Source organism: Chelonus insularis, unplaced genomic scaffold (genome assembly GCF_013357705.1).
Source record: "Chelonus insularis isolate UGA/USDA-ARS -01 unplaced genomic scaffold, ASM1335770v1 contig_139_pilon, whole genome shotgun sequence".
NCBI classification, from domain to species: Eukaryota; Metazoa; Arthropoda; class Insecta; order Hymenoptera; family Braconidae; genus Chelonus; species Chelonus insularis.
The window spans coordinates 1,268,375-1,289,121 of record NW_023276379.1 but is presented as its reverse complement, the minus strand read 5'-3'; the positions used below and the strand labels follow the sequence as shown (position 1 = coordinate 1,289,121).

Sequence of the window (20,747 nt, the reverse complement as noted above, 5' to 3'; positions counted from 1 at the left end):
TTATTTATTTTTTTAAATTGTTTAAAAATTTATTCAAAAATCAGAGCAAAAAAAAAAAAGATATTATAAAAATACAACGTAACTCCATCATGCTGTTGGCCACACTGAATAGTTACCAACTGTTGATTAGCCATATTGAATTTATTGTCAAGAAATAAAGAGAGCAGCACTTGTAAAAGTCACTGATAACAATTGATAACCTGTCTCAGTATACCAGAAAGTATAAAAAAAAAAAAATACAGAGACTACTGTCATGTTGCTACCTTGTGACGTGTAAATAGTAGACTTTAAAACAAAAAACGTGATACAGTTGTTGATATTATGGAGTATTTTAAAAACAGTTTAAAATCTGTGTTAGGAGCTCCAGAACCAGGAAATCAACCAACCGGAGCTGACACTGTAAGTATTACAATAATTTTTCCCACCCAGAAGTTAAAGACTATGTCAATAAATTTTTATTCATTCTCTTAAATTATAAAATAATTGAATTTATTGGACCAACTGTTGAAAATATTATTTGATTTCTTTTAGGTTGAAAGATTGGTTGACCGACTTGACTCTTCAAGTTTATTAGATGATCGAAGAGATGCATGTCGAGCTCTTAAAGCTCTATCAAAAACATACAGATTGGAAGTGGGTGCTCAGGGAATGAACGCCCTTAGACAAGTTTTAGAGATGGATCGAACAGATTGTGAAATTGTAGGTTTAGCTTTAGATACTCTTTGTAATATAACCAGTCCAGAAACCTATGATGAAGAAGTTGAAAAGTATGGGGGAAATAAAATAGGGGAACAATTCACAGAGATATTTATTAAGCAACAAGATACAGTAGGATTTGTTATATCATCTTTAGAAGACTTCGATTTTCGTGTCAGATGGCCAGCTTTAAAATTACTATCAAATCTTGTGATAAATCGGCCTAAAGATGTTCAAGAAATAATTTTGGTGATGCCTATGGGTATTTCTAAGCTCATGGATTTGTTGAGTGACAGCAGGGAAGTTATCAGAAATGATGCTTTGTTACTATTAATTCAATTGACGAAAGGCAATGCAAATATTCAAAAAATTGTAGCATTTGAGAATGCTTTCGATAGAATTTTTGATGTAATTACTCAAGAGGGAGGTGCTGATGGTGGAATAATTGTAGAAGATTGTTTACTTTTGATGTTAAACCTATTAAAAGGTAATGTCAGTAATCAAACTTTTTTCAAAGAAGGCTCTTATATCCAAAGATTAACTCCACTATTCCAATTACCTCCTGATGATGATAGTACTTCGGTTGAGTGGAAACCACAAAAAGTAGCCAACGTTCACTGTATGTTGCAAGTAATTCGTGCCTTAGTTGCTCCAAGTTGTTCAGCACAGTTTGTTGGTTTATGTCAACGTATTATGCACGATTGTGGTCTTCTTCAAGCACTCTGTGACATCTTGATGGCCAGCGGAGTACCTGTAGATGTATTAATTGAAACTATCAATGCTGTAGCTGAAGTTATAAGAGGCAAGACAAGTAATCAAGAATTTTTAGCAAATGTCACTGCTCCTAGTACACCTCCGAAGCCAGCTATTGTAGTTCTCCTGATGTGTATGGTCAACGAAAAACAATCACTTCAACTGAAATGTGCTGTCCTATATTGTTTCCAATGTTTTCTGTATAAAAATGAAGTAGGACAGATGCAATTAGTTCAAACACTTCTTCCACAGAGCAACGAAACTCTTTCATTAACTATGGGACAACTTTTATGTGGCGGCCTGTTTTCCCCAGACCCATTATCTAATTGGTTCTCTGCTGTTGCTTTATCATATGCGTTAATTGATAATCCTACCCAACAGGAACAGTTGTTAAGAGTGTTATTGGCTACTAAAATAGGAAAGCCACCAGTAACATTAATGCAACAGTGTGTGATGCTTCTTCAACAAGGCAATAAACCTCAATGTAAATTAGGACTGTTAATGTTATTATGTAGATGGACTGCTTACTGTCCTATTGCGGTTAAAGCATTTTTATCAATTGATTCATCAATATCATACTTGACGGCCCTACTATCTGCTCATGAAAATAATGAAGATTTAATGGAAAATCTTATTCAAAGTATGTGCGCTCTTTTACTCGGAATATGTGTACATTTCAATGATAATGACGTCTCCGATTATACTAAAGTAAGTTTTTACGATTAAATTTATAATCATTAAATAATTCGAATTATACTTTTATTAATTTAAACTTTTTTTTACTAAAGGAACAATTATGTAATTTAATTGAAAAAAGAGTCGGTATAGAACGGTTTCTTGATGCAATTGGTGGATTAGCGAGGCATGAAGTTTATTCTCGAACATTGAAACATCCTCAACCTTCAGCAAAAAATTCTGGAGACCTTTTACTTGATCATGAATTTTGTCGACTCTCCAAAGCATTAGAAGGTGTTGTTATAATCTTTTAAATCAATACATGAGTATAAAGAGAGTATTATATTTTTTTGATTTATTTTTAGGAACCATAATGGAATCAGTATTTAAAGGAAGTGGTGTGCCCTCTAATAAAGATGCGACCACAACTTTATCAAGCTCAGATTCTGCTCTGTTATCACAATATAAAGATCTCATAAGAGAACAAGATGAAAAAATACAACAATTAACTCAAACAAAGGAATCACTTATGAATGACAAACTCTTACTTGAGGTAATATTATTAATTTGATAGTTTATAATATAATATTAAAGTATGACTATGGTAAAAATATGATTTGTGGTATAAATATAATATTTTTGTTTTTAGCGTCAATTTCTAGAATTACAATCAGAGATAAGTAATCTGAAAGATCAAAATTTAGTTCTCAGAGCAGCTCAAACAAATTTAAATGATAATAAAGAATTTTTACTAACTAATCATAAGGATTCATCAACTGATGAATCGATAATAGAGCATCAGAATATAATAAAACAATTAGAATCTCGACTGAATGAATATCAAATAAAACTTCAAGAATATGAAAGTCGAGAAAGTCATCGAGCACAATTAGAGAATATGTTAAAAGAAAAATCAGAAGAATTGGATCAATTAAAAAAAGACCAAGAAGATTTATTAATGCTTTTAGCTGACCAAGAATCGAAACTTGTTCTCTACAAAGAAAAGCTGATTGCTTTAGGAGAAAAAGTTGAATCTGATGAAAGTTCTGGAGAAATAGATACAGATGATCAACCAGAATCAAGTAATTGAACTAGTTTTAATTATTTCTTGGCTTGTCCATAGCGCAATTGGATACTGATGTAAAAATTATTAAATAAAAAAAAAATATTTCTCTTTAAATAAATGGAAAATTGTTGAGTATTATTATTTTATTATAACAATGGCTAATCAGACTACTGTCCATGGTATGATACCGTATATGGTATATGCCGAAGATGACATAATTGTCTGGACCATAATAGTACGGTTAGCTTTTTTCTTTTATTTATAATCTACTTGTCATACTAAATAACAAATAATTATAAAAAATCATTCATCATTCATTTAATTTTTTTTGACATAAATTTAAATACAATTTTGGTTTACTTTAAGTTTCATATGAATTTTTATATCTTATTGATAGTGTATAGTTTAAAAATTTAATAATTATTCAAACTATAATATAGATAATAATTACCGAGAAGTATCACTAGATACAACAGACTTTCTCGTTCTATGTACAGCTTAATAAATAAATAGTTCTAAACTTGAGACTGAACTTGTTGACGCTGCTTTAAGACAGCCTGAACGCATTTTACCATCGTAGGTGAAGCTCGAGATATAACGTCAGTCATGAAGAATTGGTCTAGTGACTTTTGTTTAACATCCAATGGATCTGGGAGGAAAGAACCTCCAGTTTGCTACAAAAATTGTAATTTAAGATTTCCATTTACTTTTTGATGTACAAATAATAAATAATGATGTATAAATAATTGTATAAATTTAACCTAACTTACTTTTGCTAGTTGGAGAGCCTGAGAGAAATAGTTAGCAGGTTCAATGTCTCCGTATCTAACTAAATGTGGAGCAACTTCTTCTATTCTACCACGTAGTTCATGAATAGTATCATAAGGTAAATGAACTCCAGAAAATTCAGCAAGAGCTCTAATGATTTTCCAATCAGGACGTGCCATTCCAGGAGGTGTTAATGCAGCACCAGTTTGTTGTGCTCGTCCTTCTGTATTCACATAACTACCATTTTTTTCTGTATATGCTGCTCCTGCTAAAATAACATCTGCAATCTTAGCACCATGATCTCCATGACTTCCGATGTAAACAATAAATGCATCTGGAAAATCTTCTCGAGTGATCTGCGAATCATCTGCTCCAAGTAAAAATAGAATTTTAGGTTTTAATTGTTTAACATCTTCAATTGTTGATCCATAACCCAAATCCAGAGCTGCAACCTGGGACGCATTCGTATGAAGAATATTCAGTACTTTCCAGTCTTCAGAGGTCTGTAAAAAATTAAAAAATAATTATTAACATTTCAAGTAAAATTTAATTTGGAAATATTTTTTTATTTACCTTAGTTTTGTCCCCCAAGGCTTTTGCAAACTTTTGTGTTGCAGCTAAAATATGAGCTCCATCCTTTCTAGTTAATTGTTCTGCTCCAAGAATGATCATAGGCTTTTTAGCATTTTTTAAAGTTTCACAGAATGGATGTTGACCACTCGCTAACTGATCGATAATATCAGGATTTTGTCCTAAATGTTGATAATCATAAGTAAGATCAACTTTGGGTCCAATAAGAGCAATAGTTTGCTCTCCATGAAGATATCCTTTTCTCAGTCTAGTATTTATTAATGTAGCTTCATACCTTGGATTTGTACCAATCAAAACAACCACATCAGCTTCTTCAACATTCTGAATTTTGTTATTAAGCAAATAACTGCTTCTAAGATCAATACCTGATCCTTCTTGAGGGAAGGGTTGTTCTGTTGCCAGAGTTTCTCCACCTAACTTATTAACCAAATCTTTTAAAGCCATAAGAGCTTCAGCATCAGCCAATTTTCCAGCAATAACAGCACTTTTTCCTAATGGGAGGTTTTGCATATTTCGTGCGGTAGTAAACAATGCACTTTCCCAATCAACATTTTCTAATTTTCCGTTGACTTTCATCATTGGAGTTATTAATCTCTGACGTTTTAAACCATCACAAGCAAACCTAGCTTTATCTGAAATCCATTCTTCGTTAACTTCTTCATTAACACGGGGAAGAATTCGTAAAACTTCTCCGGTTCTCGATGATACCACAATGTTACTACCAACAGCATCTGATATATCAATACTATCAGTTCTTCGAGTCTCCCAAGGACGGGCTACAAATGCATATGGCTTACTGGTTAATGCTCCAACAGGACAGAGATCGATAATATTTCCTGATAATTCAGATAAAAACATTTTTTCAACATAAGTACCAACTTGCATATCATTTCCTCGTCCTGTGGTACCTAAATCATCAATTCCAGCAACTTCAGAAGCAAAACGAATACACCGAGTACAATGGATGCATCTAGTCATCACTGTTTTTACTAAGGGCCCAATATCTTTATCTTCTACAGCTCTTTTACCGCTAAATTCAATATCTGTGAATCTACTACGATCACTTCCGAAAGCCATACTTTGGTCTTGAAGATCGCATTCACCTCCTTGATCACAAATGGGACAATCAAGTGGATGATTCACCAGTAAAAATTCCATCACTCCTTCACGTGCTTTTTTAGTTAGTTCTGATTCTGTTTTTACTCGCCATCCCTTCATTACAGGCATAGCACAAGCTGCTACTGGCTTTAGTTGTTTTTCAATCTCCACCAAACACATCCTGCAATTTCCAGCTACTGCCAAACGTTCATGGTAACAAAATCGAGGAATCTCGATGCCTAATTTTGCTGCTGCTTGGAGAACTGTTGTTCCAGGTGGTACTTGAACAGGTTGATCATTAATAAACAGTTCAACTAAATCTTGAGACTTTACAGCTGATGTTTGAATTCCTGCTTTGCCTAATCTTCCAGACGACAAACTGGTCGCCCTCACTAGAGGTAATCGTAACATTTTCTAAAAACAAAATTTGTTAAAATTTAATTTTGGGGTGTTGTTAGTGTTTTTAAATTGTTGTTATATAATAAAAAAAATTATGATGGAACTTAAAAATGACATTAACCTCCAACTCTACATACAGATAAAATATAATTGATCTTAAAAATTAAGTAACTTAAAACCACCTTTATAAGTAAAATATTAACGTATATAAAAGACAAAACACACAAAAAACATTATAAAATATTAAAAACAAATTAGAATTTAACAAAGTTTAATTACCGAATTCTTGTGATAGAACCCTTTTAGGTAGATGTCGGGACTATCGACTCTTCCAAGCGCAAGTATGATTTGATGTGTTTCTTTTGGATTGATCACTACCAGTAATTCGTTTCAAATACGTTAATAATTGCAATTTATTGCACCAAGTTTATTTCTGTATTCTTACGTATGATTTAATATTAAAAATAGTTCATTTAGTTTGCTAAATCAATGGTATCTATGTTTTTGTGTTAAAAATTTATAAACCTAAATCAGAAAAGTCTTCTTGTTGATCTCTATTTATGTTTTTATTAATATAAGAAAGTGTTGATAGAATTTTAATTCAAAATACGTATAAAAACTAATCATCTGTTTACATACAAGTTTAATATTGTGCGCAAAAAATAACAACATAACGTCAAGGATTATAAAAAAAAATTGAAGTATAACGGAACCCCCTGCTGAGACCTACTCGATGGTTTGGACATCTTATACAATAAATGAACGCTAATTGATGGAATAAACCATTTAAAATAGTTACATGTTACATAAATTCATCAATGAATGATTATTTCTTCAAAACAAAGAGATTTGGAGTCAAAAAAAAATTAGAAGGATTTTGATTATTTGATACTTCAGTGAAAGTTATATTTTTATTTTTACTCAAATCACATCTTGTGGTATGACAACGAACTATGTTATCATTTCTCATTGGTTGTGTCAAATTGTAATACATTTAAATTTACTTTCATCTGCTTCACTACTGAATTCTATCATACGGATCAATTATTATTAGTTTCTTTAATTTTTTTGTAAATTATAAAGTCAAAGAAATACTTTCAATTAACCAAAGTTTGATATAATTCCAAATTAAATATGAATATTAATTACTGCTAATGGATTCAGTTTTTCAACTGAGCTAATAATAAACAATGATCAATTAACACTTCCTGAACTGTGTGAGTTAAAATTTTAATCTCATTACATGATAAAAAATGTCCATTGACGTTTGTGATAAATTAATAAATAAAGTTTATATGTAGCTTGATATATGTATTTACAAGTTAACGGTATATAGTACGGATACCTAACTAAACCTGCGCTAAAAGAGAGTGAATAATATAAGTAGCAAGTGCTTCACATATATACTCATTGACTCACAACGCAATTTTGCTACGGCGCATTTGCCAATGTCGTTCAACGTTTATTATTGACGTTTACAAAAGTGTAATTTTTTTGTTTAAAAATTAATACAATCATGATGGAATCAGAAATAAAATGTACAGGTAAAAACAATATTTTATCAAATAATTATGAACAGTTACGATCAAAATAATATAACATAACAGTACTTAATAGTCATGATCGCAAACAAAGAAAACAAAAAAATACTCTGCTAACAAACACATCAGGTGTTATGTATTCAAACAATAACATCCGCATGTATAATTAGTTTGATGTCTATTGTCATCAATTGCCATAATTATTGAGTTTCAGTTCTTTTTCTATTCTTCAAAAAATAAATGTCAAATCATAACAGTAGTGAGAATGTATTTTTAAAACGGTAATTTAATTTTTCTTACAGATAGGCCGAATCAATCTAAAAGCACGCCACCAACACTATTATCAAGTTTACGAAGTGTTTTGTTTGTTATTGGAACCGTAGTTATCGGTTTTGCAGCATTTTGCAACTCTTTAACATGGTAGGTCATTAATTATGATAAGAATATATTAAAAAATTATTTTTAAAAAAGCTTTAACTATGTATAAAAGTTGTTCGATCAATAATAATTGATTTCTTTGTATATTTACAAGGTATTTACAAAGATTGTGGGGAGCTTCTGGAGATTTTTGGCAAGCACGATGGGACGAAATTCTAGATACAATCGGCGATGATCCTATAACTCTTTGGGTTTATGGCTCTTTAGTGCTTACATTTTTAGTTTATTGGATTTTTGGTGGAATCTATACGTTTTTAGATGTAACCAATCGACCTGTAGCTCTACGTCGCTACAAAATACAGCCCGGAACAAATGAACCCGTGAATACCAAAGACTTATTAAAAGTTATTGTTCAAGTATTATTCAATCAAATCATCGTTGGACTACCAGTCATTTATTTAAGTTACTTTCTTATGGAATGGAGGGGATATCCTTCAGTGCGAAAATTACCTACTTTCCATTGGGCTCTTGCTGAAATAGCAGTCCATATTTTATTTGAAGAAATTGGCTTTTATTATTCGCACAGGTAAGCAATAAAAAAATTTTTTTATGACATAATCAAATATTAATTGATTTTTTTTTTGTAGATTACTTCATAGTCGATTTCTGTATAAATATATCCATAAACGACATCATCAGTGGACTGCCCCAGTGGCTGTGACAGCACTTTATTGTCATCCTTTGGAACATATTGGTTCAAACCTGATTCCTCCGTTTCTAGGAGTCTTTATCGTCGGTTCTCATGTTGCAACAGCTTGGCTTTGGTTCTCTCTAGCTATTCTATCAACCTTGAATGCTCATTCAGGCTATCATCTGCCGTTTTTCCCGTCTCCGGAAGCTCACGATTTCCATCATTTAAAGTAAATTTTTCAATGCAGCACATTGAATAACGCAATGAATTAAAATGAAATAATTTTTTTATTAATTACAGATTCAATCAATGCTACGGTGTCTTAGGTGTTTTAGATCGTTTGCATGGAACTGATACACAATTCCGTAATTCAACTGCATGTGCACGACATATAATGATGTTAAGTCTTGTTCCAGCGAGAGAAGCATTTCCGGATAAGGAAATGAAGTATAGTAAATCAACGTAATTATTGATATTTCATTAATATTTATGAAAGATACGTTTTTTACTATATGTCTATTAATATCTATTTAAATAATCTCGTGTTTCCAATTGAGTTTTAATGAAATTTTCTTTTCTAAGCAGAGAAATTATTTTTTAACTTTTAATATGTCAATTAAATAATTTTATGCATATATGTATTTTATACATTTATTTTCATATCATTCTTACAACTTATACGATTGCTACTACTATTATTACTTTATTTATATGTTTATTACTACTGTTATGATAGCTAGCGTTACTACTATTATATACCTGTTGAATATATATATATAATATATATATATATAATAAGTTAAAAATTTTTCAGAAATATTTTTATTGTCAGACTTTATTTACATACATTATTGGTGTAAAATTATTTATACAAGCAATAAAATCGATATGTAATATCTCAAAAAAATATATATTTATTTATTTATAATTTTTATTTGTGAGAATTAATTTATATTAGCTAAATCAACAAGTTAATTCATTTCAAAATATTTGTATCACAAAGAAATAAAGATGTGTATTTTAAAATGAACACATGGAATTTTTTATTGTATTGCTTCTTTTTCCGAAATTAATTCTTCAATTGTTCGATGTAGTTGTCGACTAAATGCATCAAAGCTGAATGAATTTACAACCCTTTCTTTTCCAGCATTCCCAAAAGCTGTTCTCATATTTTCATCTCTAAATAAAGTAACAATTTTTTCCGCAAAAGCTTCGGGAGTAGATTCTTTAACTAGAAAGCCAGTCTCTCCATCAACGATTGTCTCTGTGGGTCCACCAGAATTGTGAGCAACGACTGGTTTCTTAAAATACATTGCTTCCAATGGAACAATACCAAAATGTTCATTCTCTGGAGTATAAATCAAAGCTTTGCAATGACTTAGTAGTGAGACTTTTTCTTCATCAGTAGGAGATCGGAAGAAAATTATCTTATCATTTATATTTAATTTTTTAGCGTGATTCACGAGTTCTTGATAATGTTCAACATTTTCTACTATACGTTCATCATAACCACCGGCCATAATTAAATAAATTTTTTCATATTCTTCGTTAGTTAGTAAATCTTTCATTTTATGAAAAGCATCAATAGCTATTGACAAGTTTTTCTTTCGTTCGTATCGATTTATTGAAAGTATAATGAAATTATTTGGATTAAATTTAAATTTTATGAAATCTTCTAGTGGTTGGACTCGTGTTTGATCAAAAAATTCAGTATGAATTGATGGATATAAAATTTCAGGATTAATGTTTAAGCTTTTAAAAGTATTTTTAAATACTTTTCGAGTGTAAATGCTATTGACAAAAATTTTATCTGCTCGCCCAGTAGTAATTTCTTCGAAATAATCAAGTAATGATCGGTAGATAGTTTTAAATTTACCTCCAGGTTGAGTGAGAAGTTGATCAGGATGATGGCAATAGAATACTATTTTTTTGACAAATAAACGAAGTATTGGAATGCATGCTGATACTAAATCGCATATCACAATATCTGGTTTAATATCCATAAAATAAATAGCTATTGCCGCATACATCTGAAAAAAGATTCATTTTATTTTGAGGTTAGAGTTATAAAAATTAAGAAACCATGGGTGTGGAAGAAATATAAATAATATATGTATTATAATTTTAATTATGTAAATAGTACCATTCGTATATAAGCACATAATGCATAAAATTTGCCGAAAATATGACGTGGTAACCAATTTCCAACTACTGTCACCGGCAATGTTCCATCTTTAGTTTCAGTGAAACAACGATTTGGATCATGAAAAGTCGTCACTATATTCACATGATAATTTTGCTTTTTTAATGCTAAAGCAGCATCAACAACTAATCTTTCAGCTCCTCCAATTCCAAGATCTGGATGTAAAAATGTTACTCGAGCCATGCCAACCACACACTGTCATACGAATATCAGACGTCATCAGCCAACAGCTGTTCGATGTTTACAAATGGAAATGCGGGAAATTTTTGAATCATGGAAGATTAAAATAGTCGAAAATAAATTACAACATAAATTAATTGAATAATTTTGTCTTCAACTTTATATAAAAAATTACGTATAAATTTGAATAGTATTATATATCAATTGAATTATTAATTCTATTTACAATCGGAGAACATCTAAGATCCAATCTTGGTATTGATAAACACTTGTGAATACATCTGGATTACCAACAGCACATGGAATTCCATACGAAACAATACCGATAAGTTCATTATTATAAACTAAAGGACCACCACTATCACCCATGCAAACTCCTTGCCCTTGCATTCCACTGCCACATATTTGATGAGTCCAAAGTGTGTATGGCAAGTACGGCTGGCATTGACTAGGTTGAATTGTTGTTAAAGGAACTTTCTTCAAAATATAACTATTGACTGGATATTGAGCACTAGGGAATCCCCATCCTATTGCAGTTGCTACCACTCCTGTTGGAGTTGGTCTGGATGCAATGCGAATGCTGCTTTGTTGTGCATTAAATTGTACTGGTGTTTGCAACTAAAAAAGTATTACATTATTACATAGAGAAAAATTTTCATTTTATAATAGATAATACAATATAGGTCTACATACTTCAATAATAGCAATGTCGTTGGGAGAAGTGCTATCACCACGAATGTAATTTCTGTGATACCAAACTTTCTTGACAGAGTGTACATCACCACTATTGTAATAAATAGTACCAGTTACAACTCGAAGGGAATTCATTCCCTGAGCACTGAAATCAACCACACAATGAGCTGCTGTTACAACATGTCGGTTACTGATGAGACTACCTCCACACAAATGGGCTCCATTAACATTCAACGAAACAATAAAAGGAAATTCCCCTGCACGACAAGGAGTTCCTCCAGAAATTCTTTGAGGAGTTTTTGCTTGCCCGACTGAAAATGTTTTCAAATATTTTATTAACAATACATAAAAGAAGATTTTAAAATTATTTTATTAAAAGTAATAATTAAAAAATTACCTGATAGAACGGTAAAAAATAAGAGAGTAACTTGGACAAAAAATTTTACAGCCATTGCTTTATGATAAATTGTCCAGTGATGATTCTAATCCTGAATGTACTTTTTAATTTTAAAAATCCCCTATTTATATCCAAAAATATAATGGTACATTATTAAAATTTATTACTATAAATATTATACTGTTATGTCAAACTGATTTTGAAATATGTAACCAATTGTTTTTACGATTGATTAGACAATTAAAATATAAAACAATCGATCGTGAGAATTGAATTAATTGTTGCACGTAAGTCATTGAGATTAATTTTAAAAGTAAATATATTATTATCAAGTAATAATCGTAAGATATAATTAAACATTTACACAGCTGCTAATTTAATTATAATTTTCTTTGATTTATCAAGTTATTTGTGTCACTCTCTTTTCGCTTTATTTTCTGTATCAAACTATTTTTTTTGTTTTCATCATTTTTTATTTTAATCGAGATAGGTAGTTGTTCTTGTTTTAATAAATTATTGAATGACTGAATTTCTTTTAATTGTTTAGCTTTGACGTTCGTTCCCAATTCATCGAGTCCATATTTTTCTGTCAGTTCCTCCATATTACGAATAACATTAAGACTTTGGTTACTTAATTCCTGATGAATTACTTCATAACGATGAATATCTGCATTCAAGTTTTCTGATTTCTACAACAATCGATATTTATTAGATGAAATAATCTTTTCATACTCACATTATTTTATAAAATAAAACTCTTACGTATTCTATTTGAGCTGATTTTATAAAATGTTGATATTGCTGAGAGTCTTCCATAAAACGTTGCCTAATGTAGAGAAAGAAGAATGAAATTATTAAATTGAATAATACAACGATTAACAAAAAAAAAATAATTTTATCTTTACCATGTAGCTTCAGCCTGTTTTGACTGATTTGACTTTACTAATTTTACTTTGTTACTATAATCTTCATAATCTGACGTTAATTTTTTTATTTTTTCTCTCAAACATTCATTTTCCTTGGTTATATCTCCTAAAATGTTGGTTTTATTCAAATTCCGGCAATTGAGGGATAAATGTATTTTCTTCCATTTTTCAAGAATTTGTAATTGACTGGCTAATTCGTCTTCTAATTCTCCATCCTTTAGAATTAATGCAGAAACAGTTAATCAAAAAAATCAACAGATCAGAAAAAAACGTGAATAAATTAGTTAAAGTTTTTAACCGTTTTTATTAACTCATTAATTTCATCAGATAGACTTGCGTCATCAGCCATGATTACACTTAATAATATATATTTTTTCTAACTAAATCGTCGGAAATATTTTTTAGGAAATGAAAAATCAAACCGAGTTTATAAAATTGAACTTTTGGATATCGAACAAGACGCGCAATTTCTATCGCCATCTTATGGCGTAATTAATTACTTTTTTTAAGTGACTCGATTGATATAAAAAAAAATTATTTCCACAGTTGGTAATTGCTCATCGAATACACTATTATACTGTACACATATGTATAGTCTGTATAATCTATATTATAATCTTTTCCAGCCTGCTTCTCTCTTTTTCTTACAGCGAATTTTAGCGTAAGGTAATATAATATTTATTATAAAATTTTACTTTATTGTTACTCAACTACTTAAAAGCTTATGATGGTTTGAAGTCTTTTAATTTCAATAAATATACTAATGAATATTTTCCTAAGTATCAACCTCTATTTCCTTATTAAAAAGATAAATATACTGTAAAGAAATTAACCACGTGTATTTCGTAGTTTTATTGTTTCTAGTCGTTATTTAACAATTTCTCTTATAAATTTCAAAAAGTAAATCCCATCACCGATAAATTTTTCTCTAAAAGTTAAATATTTGTCAAATTAAAAATTATTCTCATACTTACCGATCATAACCTCACTTTTGTTTAGACAGGCTAGTTGTCATCACAATGACTAACTCCAAGGGTTATCGCCGTGGAACGAGAGATTTGTTCTCTCGCAAATTTCGAAAACATGGAACCATCCCACTGTCAACATACATGAAAGTGTATAAAGTTGGTGACATTGTCGACATTAAGGGAAATGGTGCCGTTCAAAAGGGTATGCCCTACAAAGTCTATCATGGCAAAACTGGAAGAGTCTTCAATGTTACTCCACATGCCTTGGGTGTCATTGTAAACAAAAGAGTACGTGGTCGCATCATTGCTAAACGTATAAATGTTCGGATTGAACATGTCAATCACTCTAAATGTCGTGAAGACTTTCTGAAACGCGTCAAGGAAAACGAAAGGTTGAGGAAAGAAGCTAAAGAGAAGAAAGTTCATGTTCTTCTAAAAAGACAACCAGCTCAACCTTCCAAGGCTCATATTGTATCTGGCCGTGAAGAACCTATCCTTTTAGCACCAATACCTTACGAATTTATTGCTTAAAAATTTGATAATAAAAAAAATACAAACAAGATATATATAACAATAGTGTATTTTATTTATCCGTTTCACAATGAATTCTTTAGACTAGTATAGCAACATAAATTTAATAATTTTTGCGTACGTAAAGTTTTTACATTATTAATTACAGTCCCTAGATTGATAAAATAATATATATCCAGTTTCAGAAGTTTTATGAATGTCTGATGTAAGCCCATAAAAATCAGCTATATTTGACGCATCAATTTTCTAAAAAAAGAATCTTGTAAATATTTACTTTTGTAGATGAGATAAGTATTTACTTACATCAACTGCATCGTCATCAAAAAGCAACCAAAACCCGTGACTTTTTACAATTGAAATATAATGTCCTCGATTCGGTCCACTTCCACAATGTATAACTACTGCTACCAGGTCATATAAGCGATCAGGATTAACTGCATCGTCACTCTGCAAGATCAACTTAAAATTTATATAAAAATAGATAAGAATTATTTCAAATTCTACTTACAGTATTGAATAGCCTCAATTCCAATGGGAAAACAACTCTATGAGATACTTTAATGTGTCGATTATACTGTTCTACATATTTAAATCTTTTTAAATGAAGGGCAAGAATCATGGGTAATTTTTTAAGCCGCATGCGTTTCTGTAATACAATAAAAATAATGCAATATAGTTGAGATAATTAAAATATAAATATCTCCAGAAATATATTGATACTTACCTGTGCCTCTTGGTAGCTGCTACAGTGATCACATTTAAATTTATTATCACTACAAAGGGTTTCAGTATTGGAAAAACATTTGAGGCAGTAAGTAATTGATGTGTTCTGATCAACATCTACTTGTAAATCAAAAAAGTCCTCATCTTTACTAGATACAGTCTCACAATTAAGGCAACGAGTCTCTGAGGTTAAAATACCCTGAAATATCTCGTGTACCCATGTTGGTTCTGGTGGTGGTGTTCCAGCATCTGCTGTTCCACTTTTTCCTCCTGTAGCAGCAGCCTTACTTTGATTTCTCTCCGCTATAAAATAATATTATCATTGTTATATATTATATCTTATTAATATAAAAACAAAAAGTACCGTACCTAAAATAATTTCATTAATATGATTGATAAGAAAATTTAAAAACTCATGAGCATCTTGTTGCATATAATTATCGAATTCCTCTGAAAAACAATTATATTATTGAACGGAGTTTCGCTAGTTTTTATTTTCCTAATAATTTAATCATTAATAATACCTTTCTCTTTCCTTAGTCTAGCAATAAATTTTTTAGGAGCTATAGAGCCAACTTTTTTCTTTTGAGTTGCAATGCTGTAAAACAGATCTGCTAGACATGTTAATAATGTTTCTTTGGTTCTTTTATTTCTAGCTTTATATTCTAACACTTTTTCTCTAAATGGTCTGCAGAAGTATAAAGCTTGAAGAACAGAATTACTATAACAAGTATTACCAAACTGCAAATTCATCATTATTAGACAATCATCTTTTTAATGTAAATCAAATAGCATATACTCACATTAACTAAACCAAAATAATGTTCATTAGGAGGAAACTGATCGGCTCCGATATTTCTTTCTAATTGAGATATATTTGCACCCTAAGAGAGGTTAATTATTAAAAAAAAGCCGCAAACGTTACTAACAATAATTAAAACTTACCATTTTACCATTTAATAGCTCGGACGAAATACTGAACAATAAATATCAAATTAAATGTCCACTTCATGGTATATTAATTTCTAAAGTATTTAACGCTATTTGCTCACATGTCATACACCATTATTAAACTCTTTCTCTTTTCACCATTACCATAGTATAAAATTGTATTTATAAAATTATTGATTTATTTTACTTCAATGATGTATAACAAGTTTAGAATTACGGTAAAGTTATTATTAATCTAATATTTGTTATTTCGTAGCAATAGAATTCAGATGAATTGTGTACATGTTTCTCTCTGTGACAAATCTTGGGAAAAATCAACGTATCAATGGTGAGAAACGACGATGGTAAGAATACATTGAAAACATTTGTAGTCAATGAGGTACACTCGGGAGCATTAATGCTTGGTTTGTATCTTATGAGCAATTATCGACGGCGGAAATGATTTTTATTCATATTGAGTTCCCAATCTCGAATTTTGAAGTTTAAGGTGAACTGTAAAAATTATAGAATTTGCAATTATTTTTCAAATATGATGGTTTAGGATGTACAATGATTATTTCATTTTTAGGAAGGTGTAAAGGTAGAACTTCAAAAATGTGAGATTGGATACTTAATAAGAATAAAAATCATTTCGACCGTTGATAACGGATCACAAGATACAAATTAAAAAATACTTCATATTTCTTATCAAATTTATCATCTGAATATGAGGAGTACGAAAAAAAAATATTGTGTGCTCCAAAAATAAAAATTCAAAATTATAATAATAACTTAGAAACAATGAATAGGGATAAAATACAACAATTAATTCTTAAAAACATTGAATTTTTAGAAATAGATTTATTTAATAACAGTAATTGATACAAAATTTTAATTATAAATTATTTAAATTGTAAAATTCATAGATTTAGTACTTTCATTAATTTAAAATTAGTAAACTATTGTTGTAAAGTAATAAATATTATTTTCCTACAGTGAATAAATAATTATCTCTTCTTAGAACCAAATCCAGAAAAACCCATTATTGCTGCCATTTCATCAGACGGGCTACTTCCAGTTTCTTCATCAGCTAGTTCTTCCATTTTTCGCTTACGTTCTTTCCTTTTTTCTTTTCTGTATTCTTTGATTTTTTCTTCCTCTTCTTTCAATTCTTTGACACGTTGCTCCAAATCATAATCTTTTCTCTTTTCTTCTAATTTTTTTTTGTTCAAAGCAAATCGAGCTTTCACTTGGTCTAATGTTGATCTTTCTATTTTCATTGACATACCCAAATTACGTTGATCTACATATTAAAAAAAAACCAATATAACATCAGTTACTGAATAAATGTATAAATATATAATATAATTAATGAATATTATACTCACGTTTCGTTCCATTGATATGGTCCAAGAAATTAATTGAATCTTTGACAACGCAGTCACAAACATTGCAATAATATCCTCCAGTTTGTGAAGAAGGCGTATTTTTATTTATAACAACACTTTTACCAAGTTTGGATTCCAAATCAACTTTGTAATCTCTTTGCTTTAACAATTCTCTTTTCACAGCTGGCTGTTTAGGAATGCCTAATTCTTCCTCTGCTATTTCTTCTTGCAATCTTTGGAGTGCTAATCGTTCGTATTCCTCTCGATTCCATTTTCTTCTATGATCATCAGGTCTTTGCTATAAATAAACATATAAAAATATTAACATTAAATACACAAACGCTTTTTATGATTACAATTAGAAATAATCTTTCCAGTATTTACCGTCATTGTGATAGAAGTTGGATTTGTCAAAGTCTGAAGTTGATTTAACACTTGATATTTTTTTTATTGTTGTGTAAATATATACACTTCAGAGTCTAACCACAAACAAAATGAAACCAAGTTATTTGTTTTTTTTAACTAAGAACAAAGGATTCATCTATTAATCATGAAAGATCAATAAAATTGCTTTCGATTAAGATCAATTCACTATCAATACACTACGAATATTAGAAAATATTCAAAATTACAACACAATAAAATGAATAATTAAACAACTACTTTTTGCGCACCACGGACAATGATGTTATGAGAGAGCCAACGTATTTGCCAACTGTTGAATGAAAATTATCTAGTTTTCGGGTTCCCGGCTTGACCGCTTGTGGCGCTGCATCTTGACGACGCCAGTGGCCACGTATGAGTGTCCAATACTGCTCTCTCATAACATCATTGTCCGTGGTGCGCAAAAAGTAGTTGTTTAATTATTCATTTTATTGTGTTGTAATTTTGAATATTTTCTAATATTCGTAGTGTATCGATAGTGAATTGATCTTAATCGAAAGCAATTTTATTGATCTTTCATGATTAATAGATGAATCCTTTGTTCTTAGTTAAAAAAAACAAATAACTTGGTTTCATTTTGTTTGTGGTTAGACTCTGAAGTGTATATATTTACACAACAATAAAAAAAATATCAAGTGTTAAATCAACTTCAGACTTTGACAAATCCAACTTCTATCACAATGACGGTAAATGCTGGAAAGATTATTTCTAATTGTAATCATAAAAAGCGTTTGTGTATTTAATGTTAATATTTTTATATGTTTATTTATAGCAAAGACCTGATGATCATAGAAGAAAATGGAATCGAGAGGAATACGAACGATTAGCACTCCAAAGATTGCAAGAAGAAATAGCAGAGGAAGAATTAGGCATTCCTAAACAGCCAGCTGTGAAAAGAGAATTGTTAAAGCAAAGAGATTACAAAGTTGATTTGGAATCCAAACTTGGTAAAAGTGTTGTTATAAATAAAAATACGCCTTCTTCACAAACTGGAGGATATTATTGCAATGTTTGTGACTGCGTTGTCAAAGATTCAATCAATTTCTTGGACCATATCAATGGAACGAAACGTGAGTATAATATTCATTAATTATATTATATATTTATACATTTATTCAGTAACTAATGTTATATTGGTTTTTTTTTAATATGTAGATCAACGTAATTTGGGTATGTCAATGAAAATAGAAAGATCAACATTAGACCAAGTGAAAGCTCGATTTGCTTTGAACAAAAAAAAATTAGAAGAAAAAAGAAAAGATTATGATTTGGAGCAACGTGTCAAAGAATTGAAAGAAGAGGAAGAAAAAATCAAAGAATACAGAAAAGAAAAAAGGAAAGAACGTAAGCGAAAAATGGAAGAACTAGCTGATGAAGAAACTGGAAGTAGCCCGTCTGATGAAATGGCAGCAATAATGGGCTTTTCTGGATTTGGTTCTAAGAAGAGATAATTATTTATTCACTGTAAGAAAATAATATTTATTACTTTACAACAATAGTTTACTAATTTTAAATTAATGAAAGTACCAAATCTATGAATTTGACAATTTAAATAATTTATAATTAAAATTTTGTATCAATTACTGTTATTAAATAAATCTATTTCTAAAAATTCAATGTTTTTAAGAATTAATTGTTGTATTTTATCCCTATTCATTATTTCTAAGTTATTATTATAAGTTTGAATTTTTATTTTTGGGGCACACCATATTTTTTTTTCGTACTCCTCATATTCAGATGATAAATTTGATAAGAAATATGAAGTATTTTTCAATTCCAATTTGTTTCTTTCTTGCGATAAAAATTTTTCAAAATTCAATTGATCATTTTCAAAATTAGATGTTTGTGAAATACTTAAGAATGTAACTCCACTTAGTAATAAGGTTTCTCTGTCGGAATTATTATTAGATAAGCTACTAGGAACAGAATAAAACTTAAACGGTGATGTAGAATCTTTTACAATATTGCTGTCAAAATAAAAATTGATATTTTCTTTATTCTTTTCTTGTTCCCAATGTTGTAATTCCTCATTATAATCATCAGAGAAACTAAAGAGTTGTACATTGTTTGTTATTTTTAATTTTGGAGGTGTAGAACTTAAATTTGTGGAACAAGTTAACAAATCCAATTCTTCTTGTGGTTCCAAATATTCTACTCTATGGTTTGCTATCATATTTTGCGTCATCGGTGAACAATCAGGTATATATTTTATTTTCTTTTCGAGTACTGTATTATTAGGATTCTTAGATGCATTGGATATATTTGGTGAACTATATACACCACTATTTTCTTTGACGTTACCTGTAAAATAATATTTTTTAAATACTTTCCAACACTATACACGTATTGAAAAATCACCTGAACCCCAAGTATTTTTCACATAATTCTGTGTTGCCGGCGAACATTCTGAAAAAGTTTTTATTTTATGCTGAGTTAAATCATTCTTGCAAGATTTTTCAGATAATAACGATCCATCATTTGAGTTGGGATCAATTGTTGTTATTTTTGCTAACTTAGATTGATAGGTAAGACTTAATGGTGAAAAAGCTTTTCTCTTTCGAGAATTGTTGAGCATTTTAGATAAATTTTCAATGTTCAATAATATATGGAAAAACAAAAAAAGGTTAAAGTATATCAAAATAGGGTTTTCAGAAAGTATCATAGTTGCCCTCTATCGCAAAAAAAATAAATAAAAATAAACTATTGTT

The 20,747-nt window shown here is 29.9% G+C and overlaps 11 protein-coding genes across 14 annotated transcripts; 4 read left to right on the top strand and 7 right to left on the bottom strand.

Annotated features, from left to right (window-relative positions):
- The first annotated feature begins 220 nt into the window (after positions 1 to 220).
- Positions 221 to 3,315, top strand: p115 (General vesicular transport factor p115). Its single transcript, XM_035096521.1, has 5 exons — positions 221 to 399; positions 532 to 2,157; positions 2,238 to 2,418; positions 2,490 to 2,677; positions 2,774 to 3,315. The coding sequence occupies exons 1-5, from the start codon at positions 322 to 324 to the stop codon at positions 3,212 to 3,214; spliced, it is 2,514 nt and encodes an 837-aa protein (XP_034952412.1). The 5' UTR covers positions 221 to 321; the 3' UTR covers positions 3,215 to 3,315.
- A 3-nt stretch (positions 3,316 to 3,318) lies between these two features.
- Positions 3,319 to 6,471, bottom strand: ND-75 (NADH dehydrogenase (ubiquinone) 75 kDa subunit). The gene is made up of 4 exons (XM_035096522.1): positions 6,326 to 6,471; positions 4,532 to 6,061; positions 3,961 to 4,461; positions 3,319 to 3,864 (listed from the first exon to the last, which is right to left on the bottom strand). Exons 2-4 carry the CDS (start codon positions 6,056 to 6,058, stop codon positions 3,706 to 3,708), a joined length of 2,187 nt encoding a protein of 728 aa, XP_034952413.1. The 5' UTR covers positions 6,059 to 6,061; positions 6,326 to 6,471; the 3' UTR covers positions 3,319 to 3,705.
- Positions 6,472 to 7,068: 597 nt separating this feature from the next.
- LOC118074947 (fatty acid hydroxylase domain-containing protein 2) lies at positions 7,069 to 9,365 on the top strand. Its single transcript, XM_035096524.1, has 5 exons — positions 7,069 to 7,590; positions 7,890 to 8,007; positions 8,120 to 8,551; positions 8,613 to 8,885; positions 8,957 to 9,365. Exons 1-5 carry the CDS (start codon positions 7,563 to 7,565, stop codon positions 9,120 to 9,122), a joined length of 1,017 nt encoding a protein of 338 aa, XP_034952415.1. The 5' UTR covers positions 7,069 to 7,562; the 3' UTR covers positions 9,123 to 9,365.
- A 266-nt stretch (positions 9,366 to 9,631) lies between these two features.
- Positions 9,632 to 11,054, bottom strand: Alg2 (alpha-1,3/1,6-mannosyltransferase Alg2). Its single transcript, XM_035096136.1, has 2 exons — positions 10,800 to 11,054; positions 9,632 to 10,686 (listed from the first exon to the last, which is right to left on the bottom strand). The coding sequence occupies exons 1-2, from the start codon at positions 11,040 to 11,042 to the stop codon at positions 9,700 to 9,702; spliced, it is 1,230 nt and encodes a 409-aa protein (XP_034952027.1). The 5' UTR covers positions 11,043 to 11,054; the 3' UTR covers positions 9,632 to 9,699.
- A 202-nt stretch (positions 11,055 to 11,256) lies between these two features.
- On the bottom strand, positions 11,257 to 12,268 carry LOC118074658 (chymotrypsin-1-like). Its single transcript, XM_035096050.1, has 3 exons — positions 12,130 to 12,268; positions 11,733 to 12,043; positions 11,257 to 11,657 (listed from the first exon to the last, which is right to left on the bottom strand). Exons 1-3 carry the CDS (start codon positions 12,182 to 12,184, stop codon positions 11,262 to 11,264), a joined length of 762 nt encoding a protein of 253 aa, XP_034951941.1. The 5' UTR covers positions 12,185 to 12,268; the 3' UTR covers positions 11,257 to 11,261.
- A 233-nt stretch (positions 12,269 to 12,501) lies between these two features.
- On the bottom strand, positions 12,502 to 13,481 carry LOC118074659 (uncharacterized). Its single transcript, XM_035096051.1, has 4 exons — positions 13,354 to 13,481; positions 13,035 to 13,270; positions 12,892 to 12,955; positions 12,502 to 12,818 (listed from the first exon to the last, which is right to left on the bottom strand). Exons 1-4 carry the CDS (start codon positions 13,402 to 13,404, stop codon positions 12,510 to 12,512), a joined length of 660 nt encoding a protein of 219 aa, XP_034951942.1. The 5' UTR covers positions 13,405 to 13,481; the 3' UTR covers positions 12,502 to 12,509.
- Positions 13,482 to 13,616: 135 nt separating this feature from the next.
- RpL21 (ribosomal protein L21) lies at positions 13,617 to 14,594 on the top strand. 2 transcript variants are annotated; one of them, XM_035096053.1, is made up of 2 exons: positions 13,617 to 13,721; positions 14,055 to 14,594. In XM_035096053.1, the coding sequence occupies exon 2, from the start codon at positions 14,075 to 14,077 to the stop codon at positions 14,552 to 14,554; it is 480 nt and encodes a 159-aa protein (XP_034951944.1). In that variant the 5' UTR covers positions 13,617 to 13,721; positions 14,055 to 14,074; the 3' UTR covers positions 14,555 to 14,594. The 2 variants fall into 2 exon arrangements, with proteins under 2 accessions (XP_034951944.1, XP_034951945.1); XM_035096054.1 differs by having other exon boundaries at positions 13,625 to 13,721; positions 14,059 to 14,594.
- A 1-nt stretch (position 14,595) lies between these two features.
- On the bottom strand, positions 14,596 to 16,562 carry Usp12-46 (Ubiquitin-specific protease 12/46). 3 transcript variants are annotated; one of them, XM_035096047.1, is made up of 8 exons: positions 16,223 to 16,562; positions 16,081 to 16,161; positions 15,802 to 16,018; positions 15,647 to 15,727; positions 15,279 to 15,580; positions 15,063 to 15,200; positions 14,858 to 15,013; positions 14,596 to 14,800 (listed from the first exon to the last, which is right to left on the bottom strand). In XM_035096047.1, exons 1-8 carry the CDS (start codon positions 16,223 to 16,225, stop codon positions 14,693 to 14,695), a joined length of 1,086 nt encoding a protein of 361 aa, XP_034951938.1. In that variant the 5' UTR covers positions 16,226 to 16,562; the 3' UTR covers positions 14,596 to 14,692. The 3 variants fall into 3 exon arrangements, with proteins under 3 accessions (XP_034951938.1, XP_034951940.1, XP_034951939.1); XM_035096049.1 differs by having other exon boundaries at positions 14,858 to 15,001; XM_035096048.1 differs by having other exon boundaries at positions 16,231 to 16,562.
- A 570-nt stretch (positions 16,563 to 17,132) lies between these two features.
- Positions 17,133 to 18,289, bottom strand: LOC118074847 (zinc finger matrin-type protein 2-like). The gene is made up of 3 exons (XM_035096340.1): positions 17,980 to 18,289; positions 17,596 to 17,893; positions 17,133 to 17,510 (listed from the first exon to the last, which is right to left on the bottom strand). The coding sequence occupies exons 1-3, from the start codon at positions 17,983 to 17,985 to the stop codon at positions 17,215 to 17,217; spliced, it is 600 nt and encodes a 199-aa protein (XP_034952231.1). The 5' UTR covers positions 17,986 to 18,289; the 3' UTR covers positions 17,133 to 17,214.
- Positions 18,290 to 18,432: 143 nt separating this feature from the next.
- Positions 18,433 to 19,581, top strand: LOC118074846 (zinc finger matrin-type protein 2-like). Its single transcript, XM_035096338.1, has 3 exons — positions 18,433 to 18,725; positions 18,812 to 19,109; positions 19,195 to 19,581. Exons 1-3 carry the CDS (start codon positions 18,720 to 18,722, stop codon positions 19,488 to 19,490), a joined length of 600 nt encoding a protein of 199 aa, XP_034952229.1. The 5' UTR covers positions 18,433 to 18,719; the 3' UTR covers positions 19,491 to 19,581.
- On the bottom strand, positions 19,549 to 20,618 carry LOC118074837 (uncharacterized). Its single transcript, XM_035096327.1, has 3 exons — positions 20,398 to 20,618; positions 19,840 to 20,340; positions 19,549 to 19,571 (listed from the first exon to the last, which is right to left on the bottom strand). Exons 1-3 carry the CDS (start codon positions 20,612 to 20,614, stop codon positions 19,549 to 19,551), a joined length of 741 nt encoding a protein of 246 aa, XP_034952218.1. The 5' UTR covers positions 20,615 to 20,618.
- Between the last annotated feature and the right edge of the window lie 129 nt (positions 20,619 to 20,747).

Bases quoted from the DNA above. Each gene is read 5' to 3' on its own strand.
- p115 (XM_035096521.1), top strand. From the start codon at position 322: ATGGAGTATTTTAAAAACAGTTTAAAATCTGTGTTAGGAGCTCCAGAA. The intron at 400-531 runs GTAAGTATTACA...GATTTCTTTTAG, and splicing joins AACCAACCGGAGCTGACACT to GTTGAAAGATTGGTTGACCG. The intron at 2,678-2,773 runs GTAATATTATTA...TTTTGTTTTTAG, and splicing joins ATGACAAACTCTTACTTGAG to CGTCAATTTCTAGAATTACA.
- ND-75 (XM_035096522.1), bottom strand. From the start codon at position 6,058: ATGTTACGATTACCTCTAGTGAGGGCGACCAGTTTGTCGTCTGGAAGA. The intron at 4,462-4,531 runs GTAAATAAAAAA...AATTTTTTACAG, and splicing joins CCTTGGGGGACAAAACTAAG to ACCTCTGAAGACTGGAAAGT. The intron at 3,865-3,960 runs GTAAGTTAGGTT...CAATTTTTGTAG, and splicing joins AGGCTCTCCAACTAGCAAAA to CAAACTGGAGGTTCTTTCCT.
- LOC118074947 (XM_035096524.1), top strand. From the start codon at position 7,563: ATGATGGAATCAGAAATAAAATGTACAG. The intron at 8,008-8,119 runs GTAGGTCATTAA...TATATTTACAAG, and splicing joins TTTTGCAACTCTTTAACATG to GTATTTACAAAGATTGTGGG. The intron at 8,886-8,956 runs GTAAATTTTTCA...TATTAATTACAG, and splicing joins CACGATTTCCATCATTTAAA to ATTCAATCAATGCTACGGTG.
- Alg2 (XM_035096136.1), bottom strand. From the start codon at position 11,042: ATGGCTCGAGTAACATTTTTACATCCAGATCTTGGAATTGGAGGAGCT. The intron at 10,687-10,799 runs GTACTATTTACA...ATCTTTTTTCAG, and splicing joins TATGTGCTTATATACGAATG to ATGTATGCGGCAATAGCTAT.
- LOC118074658 (XM_035096050.1), bottom strand. From the start codon at position 12,184: ATGGCTGTAAAATTTTTTGTCCAAGTTACTCTCTTATTTTTTACCGTT. The intron at 12,044-12,129 runs GTAATTTTTTAA...AAACATTTTCAG, and splicing joins ATTTTTTACCGTTCTATCAG to TCGGGCAAGCAAAAACTCCT. The intron at 11,658-11,732 runs GTATGTAGACCT...ATACTTTTTTAG, and splicing joins ACGACATTGCTATTATTGAA to TTGCAAACACCAGTACAATT.
- LOC118074659 (XM_035096051.1), bottom strand. From the start codon at position 13,404: ATGGCTGATGACGCAAGTCTATCTGATGAAATTAATGAGTTAATAAAA. The intron at 12,956-13,034 runs GTAAAGATAAAA...TCTCTACATTAG, and splicing joins AAACAGGCTGAAGCTACATG to GCAACGTTTTATGGAAGACT. The intron at 12,819-12,891 runs GTAAGAGTTTTA...CGATTGTTGTAG, and splicing joins AATCAGCTCAAATAGAATAC to AAATCAGAAAACTTGAATGC.
- RpL21 (XM_035096053.1), top strand. From the start codon at position 14,075: ATGACTAACTCCAAGGGTTATCGCCGTGGAACGAGAGATTTGTTCTCT.
- Usp12-46 (XM_035096047.1), bottom strand. The intron at 15,201-15,278 runs GTAAGTATCAAT...ATTGTATTACAG, and splicing joins GCAGCTACCAAGAGGCACAG to AAACGCATGCGGCTTAAAAA. The intron at 15,014-15,062 runs GTAAGTAGAATT...ATAAATTTTAAG, and splicing joins AATTGAGGCTATTCAATACT to TTGATCTTGCAGAGTGACGA.
- LOC118074847 (XM_035096340.1), bottom strand. The intron at 17,511-17,595 runs GTGAGTATAATA...TTTAATATGTAG, and splicing joins CCATATCAATGGAACGAAAC to ATCAACGTAATTTGGGTATG.
- LOC118074846 (XM_035096338.1), top strand. The intron at 19,110-19,194 runs GTGAGTATAATA...TTTAATATGTAG, and splicing joins CCATATCAATGGAACGAAAC to ATCAACGTAATTTGGGTATG.
- LOC118074837 (XM_035096327.1), bottom strand. From the start codon at position 20,614: ATGCTCAACAATTCTCGAAAGAGAAAAGCTTTTTCACCATTAAGTCTT. The intron at 20,341-20,397 runs GTGATTTTTCAA...ATTATTTTACAG, and splicing joins GAAAAATACTTGGGGTTCAG to GTAACGTCAAAGAAAATAGT. The intron at 19,572-19,839 runs TATCGCAAGAAA...TCAAATTCATAG, and splicing joins ATTGAATTTTGAAAAATTTT to ATTTGGTACTTTCATTAATT.